Source organism: Canis lupus, chromosome 36 (assembly GCF_011100685.1).
Source record: "Canis lupus familiaris isolate Mischka breed German Shepherd chromosome 36, alternate assembly UU_Cfam_GSD_1.0, whole genome shotgun sequence".
Lineage (NCBI taxonomy): Eukaryota > Metazoa > Chordata > Mammalia > Carnivora > Canidae > Canis > Canis lupus.
The window spans coordinates 29248002-29269973 of record NC_049257.1 but is presented as its reverse complement, the minus strand read 5'-3'; the positions used below and the strand labels follow the sequence as shown (position 1 = coordinate 29269973).

Below are 21972 nucleotides of genomic sequence, written 5' to 3'. Positions count from 1 at the left end.
GCCGAAGACAGGAGCTAAACTGCTGAGCCACCCAGGCTGCCCCACTCATCACACTTTAATTCAGATTGTTTAGAAGGTTCTAGGGAGTACAATTAAGCAAGGAAAAAGATAAATAAATAAAAAGTATCCCAGTTTGAAAGGAAGAACTAAAACTGTCTGTATTCACAGATGACAGGCTCTTATATACAGAAAACACTAAAGAATCCACAAGAATACTAGTAGAGCTAATAAGTACAGAAAAGGTACAGAATACAAGATTGATATATAAATAACTTGTGATTATTTAAATACATTTAAAGTTATACATATTATATTTAAAGCTATATATTACACATTTATATATATATAAAGTTACATATATTATTTTATACCAGTAATGAAGATTCTGATAATGAAATTAAGAAAACAATTCTATTTAAAAGAGCATCCCAAGTAAATACATAGAAGTAATTTAAAAAAAAAAGAAGTAATTTAAACAAGAAAGTGCAAGACCTGCATACACTTAAAAGTACAAAATATTTTTGAACAAAATCAAAGAAGACCTAAATAAATAGAAAGATATCTCATGTTCAAGAACTGAAAGACTTAATGTTTAGACAATACTCCTAAATTGTTACAGATCCAACAAAACTGCTACCAAAATTCCAACTACCTTTTCTGTAGAAATGATCAAGCTGACCCTAAAATTCGTATGGAATTGCAAAGAACCTCAAACACCTAAGATAATCTTGAAAAGGAAGAAAATATTGGAGGACTCCCACTTCTCAATTTAAAGACTTACTGCCAAGCTATAATAAAACAATTTGGTACTGGAACAAGGATACATGTATAGATCAATAGAAGAGTCAAAAGTATAAAATTTAGGAAACCAAAAAACTTAGGTGTAAATTTTCAGGATCTCAGGTTCGGCAATGGTTTCTTAACTGTGACAGCAAAAGTAGAAGCAACAAAAGAAAAAAAAAGACTTGACAATCTGAACTTCTTCAAGTTTGACAACTTTTTACTATCAAGAAAGTGAAAAGACAACTTACAGAATGAGAGAAAATATGTGCAATAACAGCTCTGAAAAGGGAAGTATCCAGAATATATAAGGAACTCCTTAGGAATTAACGACAAAGGCAAACAACCCAATTTAAAAATGGGGCCCTTGGGTGGCCCAGTTGGTTGAGTGACTGACTCTTGGTTTCAGCTCAGGTCATGATCTCAGGGTCATGGCATCAAACCCCCAGGTGGGCCGAGTGCTCAGTGTGCAGTCTGCTTAGGATTCTTTCCCTCTCTTTCTCCCTTTCCCACTTCTCCCTGCTTTCTCTTTCTCAAATAAATAAATAACATTTAAATAAACCAACAAAAAATAGGGCAGACCCAGTGGCTCAGCGGTTTAGTGCCGCCTTCAGCCCAGGGTGTGATCCTGGAGACCTGGGATTGAGTCCCATGTCAGGATCCCTGCATGGAGCCTGCTTCTCCCTCCCTCTCTCTCTCTCTCTCTCTGTATCTCTAGTAAATAAATAAAAAAATCTTTAAAATAAAATAAAATAAAATACTGGGCAGAGAATTTGAAGAGACATTTCTCAAAAGAAGCTATAACTCAGAAGATGCTCAACACCATTAGTTGAAAATACAAGTAAAGTTACGATGAGGCAGCACTTCACACTGACAAGGATGACCATAAAACAAAGAGAATTTTCTTTAAGGCGATAGCAAGTGACGGCGAACCTGGAGGAACTGAAAGACTCATCCAGGGCTGGCTGAGAATGTCGAAGGATGCAAACACTTTGGAAAAGTTTGGCAGTTCCTCAAAAGTTAAACAGAGTTCCCATATGACCCGGCAATTGCACTCCTAGGTTTGTTCCCAAGAGAACTGAAAACATGTCCACATAAAAACATGTACGTGAAGAGTCCCAGCGGCACTATTCAAAATAAACAGAAAGTAGAAACGATCTAAATGTTTGACAACCAATAAATAGGCAAACAAAATATCACATATCCATAGAATGGAATATTATTCAGCCATAAAAATGACTGAAGTACTACGACGTGCTATGACACGGTGATGCTGAAAAATCACCGCACAGAGTCAAAGAAGCCAAACACGAAAGCCATGCACGTATTGTATAACTTCATTACATGAAGTGTCCAGGACAGACAAATCCTTAGAGACAGAAAGCAGACTGGTGGTGGCCAGGGACTGGAGGCAGGGAAGGATGGGCAGCAACTGCATAACGGGTACAGTATTTCTTTTTAAAATAATATAAAAAATAGATAAAATAAAATAAAATAAAATAAAATTAAATTAAAATAAATAAATAAAATAAAATAATAAAATAAAATAAAATAAATAAAAAATAAAATAAAATAAAATAAATAAAAGAAAAGAAATAAAATAAAATAAAATAAATAAAATAACAAAATAAAATAAATAAAATAAATAAATAAATAAATAAAATAAAATAATAAAATAAAATAAAATAAATTAAAAAATAAAATAAAATAAAATAAAATAAATAATAAAATAAAATAAAATAAAATAAAATAAATAAAAAATAAAATAAAATAAATAAAATAAAATAAAATAAAATAAAATAAAATAAAATAAAATAAAATAAAATAAAAGTTTTGGAATCAGAATGGTGGTGGTTGCACAATGTTGTGAATATACTAAAAATCACTCAATCACACGCTTTAAAATGGTGAATTTTATATTATGTAAAAGTTTTATCTCAATTGTTCTTTAAATGTAGGTTCTGTAGGAGGATAGAGAAGAGGGTCAAAAGGGGGGCGAGGGCTAAAAGTAACTTCAATTTCACACGGGTGGGTTAGGGGAAGTCCTGTCATAATCTGCCATTTAAGGACACTGGCAGGAGATGGGGACATAAGCCACAGGGATATCCGGACAAACAGCATTTCACCTAAAGAGCACATTCCAGGCAGACAGACAGTTTTTGAGGCCTAGATGTAGAAGCACATTTGGGAATGTCCATTCAATGAAAAGTAAGGTGGGCAAAACACGAGGAGCAGGGTAAGGAGAGGAAATGCAGCCAGTAAGCTGTAAGGGCCTAGATGCTGTAGGGCTTCGAGGCTTTGCATGCTCTGGTTTCCTGTGACGTAGACGGGAAGGCCCTGGAGCAACATGACCCGTTCTCTATCTGAAAGGATTACCGTGGCTCCTATGTGCCAAATAAACCAGTGGGCACAAAGGCAGGTATGGAACAAGCGAGAGAGGAAGGTGGCCTGGGTGAGGCTGTAGCAGTGCTACAGCTGCTGAGAAGGGGCCAGATTCAGGATGTTCTGAAAGTGGAAATCGACAGAATTTGCTAATATAGAGGACGTGAAGTTTAAGGGAGAAAGAGGAGTCCAGCACAGTTACCAGGTTTGGGACAGAGAATGGGACTGGTTATTCGCTAAACTGGGGAACACTGCAGAAGGAGCAGGGCTGGGAAAACTCAGGGGTACCTTCTTGGGATTAAGGTTAAGACTCCTATTAAATATTTAAGAGGAGTTCCAGGAGGCAGCTGGATAATGGAGTCCAGAGCTCAATGCATAGGATCAGGTTGGAAATATAAATCAAAGCCATCTCCACAGAGGGAGTATTTACAGCCCGGAGAGTGGAAAATGTCCTCTAGTGCAGCAGCGTCTGATTACAGCTTCCTACAAGGATACGACTCACGAGTACGGAGCTAGCTCTGCTGCCCCAGGTAGCAGCCACCAGCCCCGGGTGGCTCCTGAACACTTGAATGTGTCCGGTGTCTCTAGTATTGGACAGCACAGATCCGGTGAAGGACTGTTCGTGGAGCAGCTAAGAAACCTGAGATGTGAGCCCGGCAACACTCTACAGAATTAAAGGTCTGCGAATGGAGATTAAGAAGTAGCCGGTCGTTGGAGGTGAAAAACCAAGAGAATAGTGTCTTTAAGAAAGAGAATGAGGGGTGTTCCACAGAGGAGGATGTGCTTAATCGTGCCTGACGTCCCTGGGGGTTGAGGTGGATGGAAACTAAGAAGCCCTATGGAATCTGGTGACGGGAATGTAACTGGTATTTGCTAATGAGCATAAACACGACGCCGGATTCTCCACCAGCTGTTGGGTTGCAGATCTGTTAAATTTCAAAAACTTATTTTTTTTTTAAAGATTTTATTTATTTATCTGTAAGAGACACACAGAGAGAGGTAGAGACACAGGCAGAAGGAAAAGCAGGCTCCATGCAGGGAGCCCCGATGTGGGACTCGATCCCGGGACTCCAGGATCACGCCCTGGGCCAAAGGCGGGCGCCCAACTGCTGAGCCACCCGGGCATCCCAAATTTCAAAAACTTAAATAAGCCGCTTGATAAAACTATAGTCCTTACACAGGCTGCCTCAACCAAGGTTGATCATAATGCTGATTATTCTTGTAATATATTTTTGTAGTGGCCTCCTGGGTTTATCTTGCAAGAGTGCACCAAGGCCTCCAGGATTAGGATGAGGTCAGTTAGAGTCCAGCCGGAGAATGAGTGGGAACATAAATATTTTTATCAGCAATCTATAAAGATAGACCATTTGAAGAAAATCTGGTGTTAATTTGACTAAGAGCAAGGAAAGTAAGAGGAGTGAAAAATAGTGTAAAAATATATGTAGCTCTCCCAGGCACAGCTGTTGTTATTTTTGAAATGTTCTCTGGCATCGGTTCTATAATCACATATTTTTAAATGTTGAAAGTGCTTGTTGTCGAGGTGGCGCTTACCAAAGTGTGAACGTCTCCTTCACGGAGGGTGAGATCCCGCTTGGTGATGACATGGTTCCGGTCACCTTGCCCAGCAACGGTGTCATTCTTTTCGGTTTGCGAATTTGAGATCTGGGGAACCGAGAAACGGGTGGGGAACGGTGACGGAAAACATCCTGCCTTGGCATTTTGGCATCGACTGCTATCTCTGATTAACACAGGGTGACTGAAAACGTGTTGTGACAAATTCACCACTTAATTCATGGTGGAAAGTAAGCACAGAGAATAAAGATTCGAGTCCTTAATATGTGGAAAAGGGTCACGTCTGCCTAGCCATGACTTTCTCCCTCGCACAGCCAGAGAGGAATCTGATAAAACACAGGGAAACAGCCTGAAATCTCGCGGTGCACAGCTGTGACGAGTGTCAGTCAGGACTATACACTTTTTGTTCTGTTTTCTTAACTTTCCTTACCCCACATTGGGCAATAGCTTCTTATCCAAATACATGCGCTAGGATGGAGAGGACTTAGGTCCAAAAGTACAAAATTCCACAAAATGACATTTTTCTACGTCGCGGAAGTCAAAAGAGCCAGGTTAAGTAAAATGTTAGATCTTTAACCCGGGACAAAAATTTCAACAACCAAACACGCCTGACACAACGTCGTAGGTGGATAAGCCACAATGCAACAGAACCAACGTCAAACCGGGTCACCCCATAAATACATGCTTCAGTAGGACTTTGCGGGGTGAAGAATTAATCCTCAGTCGTCATACAAACAAACGATTTAATCCTTAGTGTAGTGGGTTAGGAAGTAAAATAATTTCGTAGAGTGGATTTGTATCTTAATTGTTTTAACTTCATGCATTTCTCTCATAGATTTAGAAAGAAAAGAAAGAAATATCATCATAATAAAGAGTTGCTGTGGAGCACCTCACCTTAATTCTCAAAGGGTTGATCTCCATATCCGAAGTGCAGTTCATTGGCCCATCAATATCATATTGAAGGATGTATAACAAAGTGTTATTGTTATATTTGTAAGGCCACTGAAGATTTAGCATTGCCTTGCTGAATGAACTTGGGCCGTTGTTTCTCAGCTAGGGGGGAAAAGAAAATGTAAATACTCTGAGCAAAAATCTATTCCATAATCCTCCTCCTACATCAACGTTAGGAATCACCAGCAAGAGGATGTGAGTAACGGCAGTTTCCATAGTTACTCTGACATTACAACATGATCATTACTAGGCAAAGGAGCTCAAACTCAACATCTGTCTCTAGTGTAGGGCCATATATGTGTCAGGATGAAAATGTGAACAGGAGGGAAATATGAAAAGTTTTCAGTGAAAGATGGCAGAGGCAGAAAATTGGGAAGATCTGCTACAGGCACGTTCCATTTTCAGTCAGAACTGCAAAATGTCCCTAGGAAAATACTCAACGATGGCCTATTGCTTTTATGCAAGTAGAACTCAGTGGTTTTAAGGCAACAATTCGTATAAAGTGCATTCTTTAACCACTTGAAGCTACTCGTCAAAAAAAAAAAAAAAAAAAGGAACTTTTGAATAGGGAAAAAATTCAAAGACATCTCTGATACGTCTTGAAACTATGCAGAGTTTTCATAATCATTGATCAGACTTGTTTTTTTATAAGTCGCCTTGCTGTTCTCCCCTTTAGAGGCTCTCTACCGTGCATCGGTTAAGCTAACAACTGCAAACCTCATAGATGTGCTGAACAACTGGCCCAACATCTTCTTCAGTCTCAGGGTTCTCCTTATGCTCCCAGTTTGGAATTGGAAGAAAGATATGATCAGGACTGGAGACTCTAAACAATGACCAAAGAAAATCGACCATGAATACCAAAATGATATGGTCAGTTCATTTTCAAAAGTACCTGTAACTAAATAAATAAAATCAAAACTATTAAAATACATATATATATATATATATATATATATATATATATATATATAATTTAAAAGAAAAAGAAAAAGCCACCTGTATACATGAACAGGCACATACACCTACACGCAAACTACTCTTTATTGAATCTCATGCCACAGTGAAGGGGTAAATGAATTTGCATAAGAAATCAACACACTTATTTTGTGCCTGCCGTTGCCACGTCTGGTTCATTTCCAGAGGGTTACCAAGTAAAGATCTGGGGGCTCTGGAATGCAGCTACGAGCTTCTTTCCACAGAAGCTATAGCCCTAGCAAAACTACCGTGAAACTCGAAGGGATACTCCCCAAAAACAAGTGACTGGGCCTAGTAGCTGCTTTTAAAAAGTAATTGCATTTTAAAGCAGTTTAAAACTCCCAAGAATGAGACACTCAAGTCATAATCATACTGACCCTCTTATCTCAACAGCAGCTAAGACAGCGAGGTCAACTTTGTAAGACACAACTGGGCTTACTTTGTCAAAGAGATTGGAGCTGAAAAAGAGAAATACATATTTAGGCCTGAACGGAGCATGCTCATCCTCATCATCAAAGACATACAGAGGCAAGTGCAGAGAAACTAAAAATGAACGAATTAAAAGCGACAAAGGAAAAACTTTCTGAAATAACTTTCATTAGCACTTCATTCCAAGAAGATGACCAAATTTTACTTCTTTACTTTTGTTTTACAAGCATGAAACTAACAAATTTTTCTTATGATAGAAATGCTGATTCTAAAAACAGTATAATGAAAAACATATTTTCTACAAGGATATTCATCACAGTTTGAAAAAAAAAATTAGAGGCAGGGGCGCCTGGGTGGGTCGGTGGCTTAAGCGTCCGACTCGATTTCACCTCAGGTCATGATCTCATGGTCACGAGGTCAAGCCCCACGTTGGGCTCTGTGCTGAGCACGTTGTCTGCTTGACAGTCTCTCTCTCTTCCTCTCTCTCTGACCCCCTCCTGCTCATCTGCTTGCTTCCTCTCTCAAAATAAAGTCTTAAAAAAAAAAATTAGGGGCAACTTAAATGTCCACCGATAAGGAAATGGTTAAACATACAGAGATGTGTTCAGGTAAAAAAAGAATTTTATTCTGTAAAAGAAATTGATAATAATAAACAACAAAATGTTCACAAGAGTATGGGTAATTATTACTTTCTGTATGTTTCTAGATTTTCCATATTTTAAGCATTTACTTCGTTAATATTTATACAGAACAATGAATGTTGTTTTATTTTAAAAAATGGTATAATCATGGGGCAGCCCGAGTGGCTCAGCGGTTTGGCACCACCTTCAGCCCAGGGCGTGGTCCTGGAGACCCGGGATCGAGTCCCACGTCAGGCTCCCTGCATGGAGCCTGCTTCTCCCTCTGCCTCTCTCTCTACCTGTGTCTTTCATGAATAAATAAATATTTTTAAAAATAAATAAATAAATAAATAAATAAATAAATAAATAAATAAAAAATAAAAAATGGTATGATCAAATACCAAAATTTTAGCCTATTCTCTTCCATAACATTCAGATTATATTACATTGTATGTTTATGAACAAACAGTATTTCCTCAATAGTTACTACAAGCCAAGAAAAGTCGTTTTCAAACCTTTGGATTTGTAAGTCGAATTTCACGGAAGTATCCATCTCTGATTGCTGGTGCACACTGAAACGAAGCCCAGCTAGGAGCTGCAGGGGGAGGAAGAAATAGTGATGTTCATTAAAACAATGTCCAATCAGTGAAATCTAAATTCCATGTTCAAATTAAAAAAAAAAAAAAAATTTGTTCCAAAATCGGGTTTTTTTGAGTTTGTAATAAAACTGAAAGCACTCCAACAAAGAATTAAATCTGATCTTCTATTGCATCTCTTTAAGATACGTGGGCCAATCCATAAAGGGGCCCTATTTAACAATTATTAACAGATTGTAATTTTATCTCCCCATAATAACACCCCATATTAATTTTATTTAAAAAATGCCAAAGTAAATATTTTTTGATTTAGTGAAAAGTACAGCAATTCTGCAGACTGATTTGGTGACAGGAACTTAACAACTTAATGGAGCAGGAAGGAATAAGTGATTGGGTTTAAAGAGCGAGAGAACCTGGCTACACAAGGCAGGAGAGGAAGGGCTACCACCCGAACGAACCTCTCCACGCCCATCACAACTCTTCCGACCACAACCATCCCAACTCCAGCAGGGGAGAACTGTTCTTAAAGGAAATCACTGAACTAACAGAGTAAGAGAAGGCAGGGCTTCTGGAGGTCATTTAGGAAACAGGATCCTTGTCCTTAGTTTAACCCGTGTTCCCAACCCCTTTGGCAAGTTGAAGACCGTGTAACGGCACAAGCCATCGCTGGATCATCTTAGTCAAAACCAAACAAACTCTGCGAATCATCACATTCTAAACCAAAACCAACTTAACAAAGACATGTTCTGAAGTATTTATAAAGATAATTTCTCTGGACAAACCTATAGAAAAATATGCGGTTTTTTTTTTCTTTAAAAGAAAAATAAAATCCATTTAGTTTAAATGTCTTACTTGAGTTCCAGCCTTCATTGGGTTTCCAAGGTCACATACTACCTGGCGGGTTTGGTTTTCCGTCTTAAATGCGCAGGAAAGTCTCGCTAAGGCCTTTGATAGACAAAAAAAAAAAAAAAAAAAAAGACAAAAACAAACAAAAGATTGAAAGGAAAATAAATTAATGACAAAAAAAAAAAAAAAGAAGAAGCCACACACTATAAAATTCCTAGATAATATAATGCAACTTTATAGTTCAGTTTCTTGTTTTATAACTTCATCCATCTATTAGGGCAAATAGGGGGCAGGTCTGAGAGAAGCCTGAACTGTGTACAGGGCCACATAGGAGGATATTTCTGAGAGATTCCTAGGGGATTTAGATAAATAACCTTATTACTCCTAACAAATTATTTGATGGAGAGGCACAGGGACTTTATCTATCTGACCTCGTTTCAGGCACTTAGCTGGCAATTCTAAAAATGTCCTCTCAATGCATTATGCAAAGTATTAGGCTTGAGAGGAATTAAGCAAGACAGCCACTGCGGCCCAGCTTTCAGCCTTGAGGAGACCAGCGGGCCAGCGGACTCATTAGGGCTGACTCATTAACGTTAACGAGACCCCTGAGTGCATTTCGATTTTTAAAGAGGCAGCCTGCTTACTTCGCTATTGCGGACGACCCCGATGAAATCAGCCTGCGGGGGGATGGACACGATGAGCTCAGCTTCGTAGGCACCTTCTCCTTGATTCTGGGCCTTGACGATCAGGGTCAGAGGATTGTCGTCCCCGATGTAGATCTTCTTTTGATCACTACGAGTGAACACGAATCGACACAATGAAAGAGGGCTGCGCGGGGAGGGCCCGGTTGTTCAAAGAAACAAGAGAAATGCACAGGCAGCACTGACATGTTCAAGATATTTTAAGACCATTTCGCAGCTCAACAGAAAACTGGAAACAGCACGCTGGGTGCAAATCCAACGCTCCTCTCGGTAACAGAAAGCTCTCACGCCACTAATAGAGCAGCCCCAGTCATAGGATGACTCAAGTGATTTTGTATCTCTTGGCAGGTGCTGATTAATTCTCTCATTTTTTTTTTTTTCCTAAAAGCTGAACTAATCCCTGCCATGATTCTCACAATGGTCATGGAGATTTATAAATCATAAAATACTAATCGGATTCCTGTAGTTCACGAGGTATCTACAATGAAATAGGCCTTTAAGAGGATACGACGTTTACTATGCTAACACTACTCACCCCGCATGGAAATGGATCTGTCCACCCAGGCAACGAGTGAAAACAGCGTTTATTTTTCTAAAGTCCAACACTGATAGTTTTACTACTACAGACGTCATGAATCATCCTCCAATAGAACTAGTTCACATTAAAATATACTATTGCTTCGCATAGAAGAGTGTGTTCCTCCATTTAAATCTGTTGGAGTGTTTACTGCTTGGAGTAAGGCTTACCTATCTACGGAAACCTCCAATTTGGGTTTGCAGATGTTGTCCTCACCGCAGTCTAGCAGAATATGGGCCTAAAAAAGAAGAGCATTTGTTTGCATCCCTGAATATAAAAAGTATCATGGCTGCTTTAAAAAAATTTTATTTTAAAGAAAGTGCGAGCACGTGTGGGGTCATGAGGGGGTGGGGAGGGAGGGACAAAATCCTCCAGCAGACTCCCCACTAGGCACAGAGCCCAACGCAGGGCTCCATCCCAGGACCCTGCACCCTGCGATCATGACCTGAACCAAAATCGGGAGTCGGACGCTCAACTAACTGAACCACCCAGGAGCCCCATGGCTGCTTACTTTTGAACAGGCCAGTGCAGCTAGTCAAGAATGGATAAATAAGATGTGGTCTATGTACACAATGGAATATTCCTCAGCCATTAGAAACGACAAATACCCACCACGTGCTTCTACGTGGATGGACCTGGAGGGTATGATGCTGAGTGAAGTAAGTCAATCGGAGAAGGACAAACATTATATGGTCTCATTCATTTGGGGAATATAAAAAATAGTGAAAGGGAATAAAGGGGAAAGGAGAAAAAATAAGTGGGAAATATCAGAGAGGGAGACAGAGCATTAGAGACTCCTAACTCTGGGAAACGAACTAGGGATGGGGGAAGGGGAGGTGGGTGGGAGGATGGGGTGACTGGGTGATGGGCACCGAGGGGGGCACTTGATGGGATGAGCACTGGGTGTTATTCTATATGTTGGCAAATTGAACACCAATAAAAAATAAATTTATTAAAAAAAAGAATGTAAAAGAAGAAAAACATTCATAGGCTATAATGCAATTAGTTGGAACCTTTTAGTTCTACCTCAAATTAAGGCGTCATGATTTTAGAATGAAGTGCCCTATAGACGGGAAACAAAGTTAAGAAATGAGGGTTTAAAAGAAAAAAGAAGAGAAGTGAGGAGTCAGCCTGAACCTGCTGCTGCTAAGTTGTGTGATCTTGGGCAAAACAAATTTCCCTTTTAGAATTTCCTGTTACATACGATGCCTCTGCCAATATCATGGGAATAAAGCTGCAGAGCGTAAAAGAATAAGGAGCAACGGGTACCCAGCAGCAATTGTGCAGGAGGACCAAAGGGAATGGAAACTGGGCGTGAGCCCGGCATATGCAAGGCCATGAGGAAGGCGATGAAGGAAAAGGGACGAGAAGCACTGCAGTCAACCACCCCAGGGCAGGGGAAATAGGCAAAAACCGGAATTTTCTCCCTTTAGATCTGGAGGCTGGGGCAGCATGGAAAACCCAAAAGAGAAATAGTGGGAAGTAGCAGAAGATGTTGGGCGGAATGTTAGAGAAAGAATCTAAAAATTTTCTAAAGAAGAAAGAAAAACGGATGCCTGGGGAGCTCAGCAGTTGAGCATCTCCTTTTGGCTCAGGTCATGACCCCAGGGTCCCGGGATCGAGTCCCACGTCGGGCTCCCTGCATGGAGCCTGCTTCTCCCTCTGCCTGGGTCTCTGCATCTCTCTGGGTCCCTCGTGAATAAATAAATAAAATCTTTATTTAAAAAAAAAAGAAGAAGAAAGAAAAAAAAAAAGATGAGGCCATTCTTGGTTTGTCTATTGTTAATATTCAAAAAGCTTCAAGGCCAGGGGCAGACAACAAGAGAGAACATGATTTAAAGGGGGAAAATAAAGAAAGGTTTAATTTACTCTTCCAAATCACACGGTATATGCAGCTACACTGAGTAAAATTACAGGATACAGATCTTAAATGTCAATTTAATTAGAATGAAATGACGACATACACGAATCGGTTAAATGACACAGATTCAGCAGCTGCGTATGTGCACGCATACAGCGTTCTCTACAATTAAAATGTAAATCAGAGAAAACACAGATATAAAGCTTGTTCATCAAAATACTAAAATACTAGGTAAACACACTGGCACTTTGTTCTCCTTCAACTATGTCACTGTTTCATGTGTGTGAAATTCGACTCTCTCTTCCTCTGCATGTAACTGAGCGGCTTCAAATAACTCTGCCGTGAAAATTCGGATTCCCTCCCCGCGGGCGTCTTTGACCGGAAACCCAACACTGTAAAAGCAATCCCTGACGATACGTAAAAAGATGAACCGTAAGACTTTCAAAAATTAAAACATAAAAGCAGCGGTAAGTGGGAGGTAGCAGAGTACCTGTCGACTGACGTTGGCCGGAGTGAACTGGTTAAGAATGGGCTGCAAGCCTGTCGCATCCGCAGCCGTTCTGTAATCCAACCGGTACTCCATAAAAACAGTAATCGGGGTGAGTTTGTCTCTGAATTCAGATTCATCCTAAGAAACAGAGAAGCTTCCCATCAATGAGGACCTCAATCTATGACGTCAAACCACCCAGAGGAATCTGTGAGCGCACCACACAAAGCCAGCCGCGTTCGGGCCTGGTCCAATTCTACCGGAACCCTGAAAGGCTGCACTTACGTAAGAGCAAGAAGAGCATCCGGAAACGCTGGTTTCTCGGGGAGAACCCTTAACCCATTTTGGTTTATGATAAAATACTTGATTCATACAAAAGTACACAAGGCACGTCAATAAGACGGGCACGCCGCGCTCAAAATAACTAGAACATTCCCCATGATGCTTAAGCTCCCCGTGTTCCCTTCTCGTCTCTTGCCCTGGCCTTCCTTCTCCGGTGATCACCGTCCTAAATTTTAAGTACATCAGTGTCTTGTTTGTTTTCGGTAGTTTTACTACATCATATATTTTTCCTTAATTTATTTTTCAGTTTGCTCTTCCTTTTCCGTGTCCTTCAGAGTGAGGTCATATGTATGCTTCTGGGATTTGCTTTCTGGTCAACACTCTTGTTAAGATCCGTCCGCGATGTTGCAAGCAACTGATGTTTTTACTGTGGAGAAATATTTCATTATATATTGAACCCACAATGTATTTATTTATCCATCCTCCTGTCAAAGGTTATTTGGCTTGCTTGGGGATTGATTTTTACTATTATTAGTAAAAATTTTCCTATTTTTAAAATTTCACTTTTTACTATTATTAAAAAAATAAGAGAGAGATCATTCTACATACTGGTAAATAGCTTTCTGAGGTCTGGAAGATCGCAGTCTTCACGACGTACACTGCCACCAGCAATGTGGAAGAACTCCATTGACTGACATCTTGACCAACCAACAGGTATTGGCGAGCTTTGTTTGAATGTAAGAGGATGGTGTTTGTTCACAGTTACAACTTGAAGCTTGTTTATTTTTTCAAACATTTTTTTAGAATTTAAATTCAATTAATTTAACATTAGTGTATTATTAGTTTCAGAGGTAGAGTTGGAGGACTCATCAGTCTTATATAACCCAGGGATCATCACATCACAACCCCTCCTTAATGTCCACCACGCAGTTACCCCATCCCCCCACCCCACTGGAGGGCCAGGAACACACATTTGATTCCTATGATTAAGAGTTTCTTATGGTTTGTCTCCCTCTCTGATGTCATTATGTTTTATTTTTTTCTCCCTTCCCCTATGGTCCTGCTTTCTCAAATTCCACATATGAGTGAGATCATATGATAACTGTCTTTCTCTGATGGGACTTATTTCAATTAGCATGATACTGGGATGCTTTTGTTGTTGTCTGTCTGATTGCTGAGGCTAGGACTTCTAGGACTGGGCTGAACAGCAGCAGTGAGATGAGAGTGGACATCCCTACCGTGTTCCTGACCTTAGGGGAAAAACTCTGTTTTTCCCCATTGAAAATGATATTCACTGTGGGCTTTTCATAAATGGCTTTTATCATATTGAGGTATGTTTGCTCTACACTGTGAAGAGTTTTAATCAAGAATGGCTGCTGTATTTTGTCAAGTGCTTTTTCTGCTTCTATTGAGAGGAACATACAGTTCTTGTCCTCTCTTTTATCAATGTCCGTGTATCACATTTATTGATTTGCAGATGTTGAACCACCCTTGCAGCCCAGGAATAAATCCCACTTGGTTGTGGTGAAGAATAATCCATTGAACGTACTCTTAGATCCTACTGGTTAGTATCTTTTTTTTTTTTTTTTTAGATTTTATTTATTTATTCATGAGAGACACAGAGAGGCAGAAACACAGGCAGAGGGAGAAGCAGGCTCCATGCAGGGAACCCGACGTGGGACTCGATCCTGAGTCTCCAGGATCACGCCCTGGGCCAAAGGCGGCGCTAAACCACTGAGTCAACAGGGCTGCCCCTGGTTAGTATCTTGAAAATTTTGGCATCCGTGTTCATCAGGGATATCGGTCTGTAATTCTTCCTTTTGGTGAGGTCTTTGTCTGGTTAGGGGATCAAAGTAATGCTGGCCTCATAGAAAAGAGTTTGGAAGTTTTCCTTCCATTTCTGTTTTTTGAAATAGCTTCAGAAGAAGAGGTATTAATTCTTCCTTAAATGTTTGGCAGAATTCCCCTGGAAAACCGTCTGACCCTGGACTCTTGTTTGCTGGTAGATTTTTTTATTATTACTTCAATTTTCTTACTGGTTATGGCTCTGTTCATCAGGTTTTCTATCTTCCTGCTTCAGTTTTGGTGGTTTATACATCTCTAGGAATGCATCTCTTTCTTCCAGATTACCTAATTTGTTCGCTATGTTGCTCAGAATATGTTCTTACAATAGTTTGGGAAGTTTGGCCAGGAGTTTATCCATCTTACTAATTCTTTCAAAAAACCAGCTCCTAGTTTCATCGATCTGTTCTACTTTTCTTTTGGTTTCTATTTCATTGATTTCTGCTCTCATCTTTATTACTTCCCTCTCCTGCTGGGTTTAGGCTTTATTAGCTGTCCTTTTTCCAGCTTCTTTAGTATAAGGTTAGGTCATGTATTTGAGATCTTTCTTTTCTCTTGACAAAGGCTTATATTGCTACATCCTTGCCTCTTAGGGCCACCTCTGCTGCATCACAAAGGTTTTGAATGGTTTTATTTTCATTTGTTTCCATTATGTTTTTTTTTTAATTATTCTTTAATTTCCTGGTTGACCCATTCATTCTTTAGTAGGATGCTCTTTAACCTCCATGTATTTGAGTTCTTTCCAAACTTCCTCTTGCAGTTGAGTTCCAGTTTCAAAGCATCATGGTCTGAAAATATTCAGGGAACGATCCCAGTCTTTTGGTCCTGGGTGAGACCTGATCTGTGACCCAGTATGTGATCTATTCTGGAGAAAGTTCCACATGCACTTGAGAGGAATGTGCATTCTGCTGATTTAGGATGGAATGCTCTGAGTTTTCTGTGAAGTCCATCTGGTGCAGTGTGTCATTCAAAGCCCCCTGTTTCCTTGTTCTGCTCTGATGATCTGTCCACTGCAGTGAGTGGGGTGTTAAAGTCCCTTACTATTCCTGTATTATTATCAGCGTGTTTAATTTTGTTACTAATTGGGTTATATAATTGGCGGCTCTCATGTCAGGCGCATAAATATTTACAATTGTTAGACCTTCTTGTTGGATAGACCCTTCAATTATGACACAGTGTCCTTCCTCATCTCTTAGTAGAGTCTCTGGTTTAAAATCTAATTTGTCTGATAGAACCATTGCCACCTCAGCTTTCTCTTGATGTCCATTAAGATGATAAATGGTTTTCCACTCTACTTTAAATCTGGAGGTGTCTCTGGGTCTCAATGAGTCTCTTGCAGACAGCATATTGATGGATGTGGTGTTTTTATCCAATCTGACATGCTGTCTCTTTTGATTGGAGCATTTAGGCCATTTATATTCAGAGTAACTATGGAAAGATACGAATTTAGTGCCATCACATTACCTGTAAAGTCACTTTCTGTATGTTGCTCTGTTCCTTTCGGGTCTGTTACTTTTGGGCTTTCTGTTCGCTAAAGGATCCCTTTTAATATTTCTTGTAGGGCTGGTTTAGTGATCACAAGTTCTTGTAGTTTTGTTTGTCCTGGAAGCTTTTTATCTCTCCTTCTATCTGGAATAAGAGCCTGGCTGGATAAAGTATTCTTGGGTGCGTATTTTTCTCATTTAGCACCTGAATATATCAGGACAGTGTTTCCTGGCCTGCCCGGTCTGAGTGGACAGGGCTGTTGCCAGTCTAATGTTTTTACCCTTTTACGTTACAGGCCTCTTTTTCCCCTGAGCTGCTTTCAAGATTTTCTCTTTGTCTCTTGAGATTTGTAAGTTTCACTATTCTGTGTTGGTGCATTGTCCTATTTTTACTGATTTTTGAGGGGAATTCTCTGTGTCTCCTAGACTTGGAAGCCTGTTTCCTTCCCCAGATTAGGGAAGTTCTCCAGTATAATCTGCCTCTCTCTCTCTCTCTCTCCTTGCTCTTCTGGGATCCCAATTATTTTGCTTTATGGTATCACTTATCACTCGAATTCTCCCCTTGTGATCCAGTAGTTGTTTATCTGTCTTTTTCTCAGCTTCTTTATTCTCCATCATTTTGTCTTCTAGATCATTATTCTCTCTTCTGCCTCATTTATCCTAACAGCTAGATTATATATTATTGCATCTCAATAATAGCCTTTTGATTTCAACTTAATTGGATTTTAGTTCATTTCTCCAGAAAAGGATTCTCTAGTTCTTCTATGTTTTTTTCAAGCCCAGCTAGTATCTTATAACTGTTATTCTGAACTCTAGTTCCTACCTCTTACTTATGTCCATACTGATTAGGTCCCTGGCAGTCAGTACTGCCTTTTGCTGTCTTTTCTGAGGTTAAGTTTTCCTATCTTGTCATTCTGTTCAAAGAACAGGTGAATGAGAACAAAATACTAAAATGGCAACAAAGACCCTAGAGAAATATACACTAAACAAATGAGAAAAAACCTGAAATCAAAAATAAATGAATAAATAAATAAATATTAAAAAAAAAAAGAGAGAAAGAGAAAATATAGATAGGGGAATGGAACAGAGCAATACACTGGATCCTGTGTGTATCTAGAAAACTAGATCCCAAAACTGTAAAGAAAGAAAAACTTGGGATCCCTGGGTGGCGCAGCAGTTTAGCACCTGCCTTTGGCCCAGGGCGCGATCCTGGAGACCCGGGATCGAATCCCACGTCGGGCTCCCGGTGCATGGAGCCTGCTTCTCCCTCTGCCTGTGTCTCTGCCTCTCTCTCTCTCTCTCTGTGACTATCATACATAAATAAAAAATTAAAAAAAAAAAAAAAAGAAAGAAAAACTTAATATACGTATGAAAATAAAATCAAATACAATGAAAGGATAGAATGTAAGTGTAAACATGAAAATTAAAAAAGACTTAAAAAAGAGTTAGTAAAATAAGAAATTGGTTGTAAAGGAAAGAGAAAAAAAAAAAGAAATTGAGAGTCTACAGAATCATGAGAGTAAAACCCGTGGCTTTTACATACAATCTTCCCCTAGGGCTGGAGTTTTGCAGTTCTGTGGGATCAGTACAGTGAAGCTTAGCCAGATGCCCTTGGTGATCTCCTGGGGAGGGGCCCACTGCGCTGGTTCTCAGACGTCTTTGCCCTGGGGCAGAACTGCACCAACTTTGCCAGGAGGCTCGGCTAAGAGGCCCCAGATTGCTCTAGGTGGCTTTCGAGGATGAGAGTGAAAATGGCAGCCTCCCAATCTGCAGCCCCAAGAGCCCCAACTCCTCAGTGCACCCTCGGGGAAAAGCAGTCAATCACTCCTGTCTCCTTGGTCTCCCTCTGCACTCCACGCTCACCCAGCCTGTGACCGAGCATTTCTGTCTCAGGTCTCCAAACCCTACAGACTCCTGCAGCCTGCACCTGTGCCGTTCCTCTCTGGGGAGGAATGGGCCTCACCAAGGTTCTATGCTTTCTGGGCCTCAGCTCAGAAAGCGGTCGCCTGACTGTGCTTCAGTTCATGGCTCATGGCCACACTGAGCTGAGGGCCCCCTCCTGGGCTCGCTGATTGCAGCTGCCTTCCCCGCTCCAATGCCTGGGAACTCTGCTGCCCCCAGGCACCCCTGTTCTTTCTGTGACCCCAGGGATCCTGGATACCACACTGTCCCACTTACTACTCCATCCCACGTCGCCACCTGGGCAACTTTCAGGCAGGAATGTCCCTCATAGAGCAGACTTCTGAAAGTTCTGGTTTTGTGCTCCGCTGCTCTACCACTTTCTAGGAGCTGGCTTATACAGGCTCCCTCCCCCTGCAGTTTATCTTCCCATATATCACCTCAGATTCCCTTCTCTGCACCTCTGCCTTGCAGAAAGTGGTCACATGACTATTCTTCTCTTGCATCTCCCACTAAGTTCACAGGTGTTCCAAATGACTTGACGGCTACCTAGCTGAATTCCTGGGACCAGACAAAACTAAGGTCTCCTACTCCTCCACCATCTTGGAAAACTACCAACTTGAAGCTTGCTGAAATCATGAAGAGTGACTTAATTCAAATTAATCAAAAGCTTTTCCTTTATTTAAGACGTTCCTATCTTTTTCTTCAGTGTATTCATGTGTTAAGTCATACTTCTATATTTTTAAAGTTAACCCATCCTAGAACAAACCAAAATGGGTCTACTTATTTTATCTTTTGTTTATGAACTCTTAAGATTTAGTTTGCCTATATTTGATTTACTAATTTTACATCTATGTCTTTCTGAAAGACTGGCATGAAATTCCACTTAGACTATCCTCCACCAGTCTGGGTATCAATTACATTGGCTTCATAGGAACAGTATTAAGCTGGACACATTTTCTATTCTTCTACTGCTTCCAAGAGCTTAATATCAGAATATCTCATTCTTCATAGTTTGGTAGATACCACCTATAACACCCCCTGGGACTTGTGTTTCCTTTCTGTAAAGATTCTTAACTGTCAACTTTATTTTAAAATGGTTTATACGGTTAAATGGCTTATTCACATTTTCTATTTCTTCTTATGGCAGTTGTGTTATGATTTTCTAAGAATATCCTTGCTTTGTTTAAGTTTTTCTACATCTTAGCACAAGGTTATTAGAATATTCTATTACTGTAATCTCTTCTTTATGTCGCTATGTCCCTTTCAATTCCTTATTTTGTGGAGTTAAATTTGTTTTGTTTTCCTACAATTTTTTTTCTTGATCTATCTTTCATTGAAGTTAAACAGCACTTAAGGTTATACATTTACTTTACTTTCTGCTTCTGTGATAGCCCACACATTTTAGTAAACAGAATTTTCATTGTGATTCATTTCTAAGTAAATTTCCATTATGATCTCTTTTTAGATCCGTGTTATTTAAAATCACAATTCCTAATTCCCAATTTATCTTTTTGTTATTACCTTCCAAAAATTGCACCATGATCAATGTATCTTCTAAGATTCCAACTTTTTGAAATTTGTTTACGATTCCTTTATGATCTATATATGGCCAATTTTTGTATTCTGTACAGGTCTATCAAGTTGAGGTTGTTATTTATGTTGTATTCTAAATCTTCACTGATGTTTCTGTATTTTATTTAAAAAGGTTTATTCTCTCTTTAAACATTTTATAAAAATTCATATTTTGCAACTGATAATTCAAACATCTAATGCCTCTGCAGGTTTAAAATTTGTTGTTTCTTCTAATGGCTTATTTCCTTGTGTGTTTAGTGCTATTTTTCCCTCATAATGCCTTTTTTTTAATGAATTATTATTTCACTTAAGTTAACCAGTGGAAATCATGAGGGGCCCATACTAGATTATTCCATATAGGCGTAGCATTTTGCTTTTGCTGGAGTTAGGAGACACCTTTTTCCTGGGGCCACTTTAGCCTCAAACAAGTGTCTAGACCTAATGTAGCCATCAAGTCAGACCTCCCAGCTTGCAAAAGTCCCCGGAGGGAGACCAAATCCCTGTGCTGAGGTTGGCAATTACTGCTCATCCTTTCCCCAGCTGCTCTGGCTCACATCTTCGTATACAACTCATAAGTCAAATTTTGCCAATGTAGTTTTTTAACTGATCACTTATTTTCTTGGGCCCTGGAGATTACTTTTATGTCTTGAGAATCTAGCAATATTTAAGAAATGTATTTGTTACAATTATTCTATAGCACCATTTTAGAACAGCCATTTGGAAAATCCAGTTTGCCAGGAAGAAAAATCCATTACTCAGGTTTGATACTTTAAAAAGCCAGATTTCCTCAAGTGTATTCTTCTGTGTTTTCTTTGTGATTTGATACCAAAATATTTATACAAAGTGAAAATCACACAGATTTTTTAAAACATAGCAAAAAGTAAAAGATAATGAAGCAGAAAAGTATCTCTTACCCGCAGATAAGCTACTAGTTCCTCACACTGCATCTGTCCTCCCCTTGAAATAGTCATGTTCTTAGAGTGACCTGGAGACCGGTTATGGAGAAACAGTGCTCGTCGAATTGCTCCTTTTTGCTTGAGTTTATCCAAAAGAAGCTCCACCTGGAAGTCTATACAAACCAAAGGATATATAACAACCTTTATCGACACCTATCTGTCCTAGACACCTAGAGTTTTCATGTAAACAGAGATGTTTATTACTTAGGAAGTAATTTCCTTGCAATTCACTAAAAATGTCTATATAATGTAGTAAGACTACAACATATTAATTATGGATAAATATTTAAGAATAATCAACGATCCCCAAAGTAATGCCATATATTAAGGCAGACAATAGAGAATATAGTAGTAAAATAACTACCAGATAAAAGGGAAATTTTTTCTTTGAAGCTGAGAGGAAGAAGTTTGGGGCATGAAGTGTACATGAATTATGACTTCCACGGTTAATCTGAGTAGCAGCAATTTCTCGCTAATAGGCACCCATGCCATTTTATTAAACACAAGGATGAATAAACAGTTTGCATCACCTGCAACTGCTACTTCTAATGAAGCCACCATATCGGATGGTCAGATAAATATATATGTCCCTCATGAAGCAAAGTTGACTGGATCAAGAACGATCTTAAAAGGAATGTGCAACGCACAGGCTGACGCCATCTGTTAGGGTGAGTTCCTTCTAAGACTCAGTTCTTCTCTAAGTAGTTTCTTCCGAGTGGGTAAGACTGCAGACCTTAAAACCAAGTTTCTCTAAATGTTGGACTTCACGTCAACGTGGGTGAGAATGCAGGGTGACTTTGCTTCCAGCTGGAGTCCACGCCCCCACTCTGCCCTCCTTGTGTTTCTCAAACACACTAAGCAAACGCCTGCCTCAGGCCCCCTGAACTTGCCATTTCCTCCGTGCAAAATACCCTCCAGACATCCCCTCGCTCCTTCAGCCCCTTCAGGTCTTTCCTGAAAAGTCATCTTCCAGTGACACCTTGCCTTGCTCCTCTCTCTGATATTCCACGCACAAACACCCAACAAGACGCAGTCCTCCTCCCTTGCTCTACCGTTACCTCTCAGCACTTGTCACGGACATAATGACAAATCTTGGCAACAGTCACTTAGCTCTCCCACCCTGCTCCCTGGACCACATAAACCGGGTTTTGGAAAGG

General features: G+C 39.8%; 1 protein-coding gene across 1 annotated transcript in view; it reads right to left on the bottom strand.

Moving 5' to 3' along the window:
• Positions 1-21972, bottom strand: part of ITGAV (integrin subunit alpha V) — an 87671-nt gene that overhangs the window by 6070 nt on the left and 59629 nt on the right. Inside the window, exons 18-27 of the mRNA XM_038584523.1 lie at positions 20774-20928; positions 12781-12918; positions 10600-10667; positions 9796-9943; positions 9158-9250; positions 8225-8304; positions 7038-7118; positions 6403-6508; positions 5629-5787; positions 4714-4824 (exon numbers count right to left, since the gene is read on the bottom strand). Of these exons, the coding sequence (XP_038440451.1) occupies positions 4714-4824; positions 5629-5787; positions 6403-6508; positions 7038-7118; positions 8225-8304; positions 9158-9250; positions 9796-9943; positions 10600-10667; positions 12781-12918; positions 20774-20928 (1139 nt within the window). The remainder of the gene's footprint in view (positions 1-4713; positions 4825-5628; positions 5788-6402; positions 6509-7037; positions 7119-8224; positions 8305-9157; positions 9251-9795; positions 9944-10599; positions 10668-12780; positions 12919-20773; positions 20929-21972) is intronic.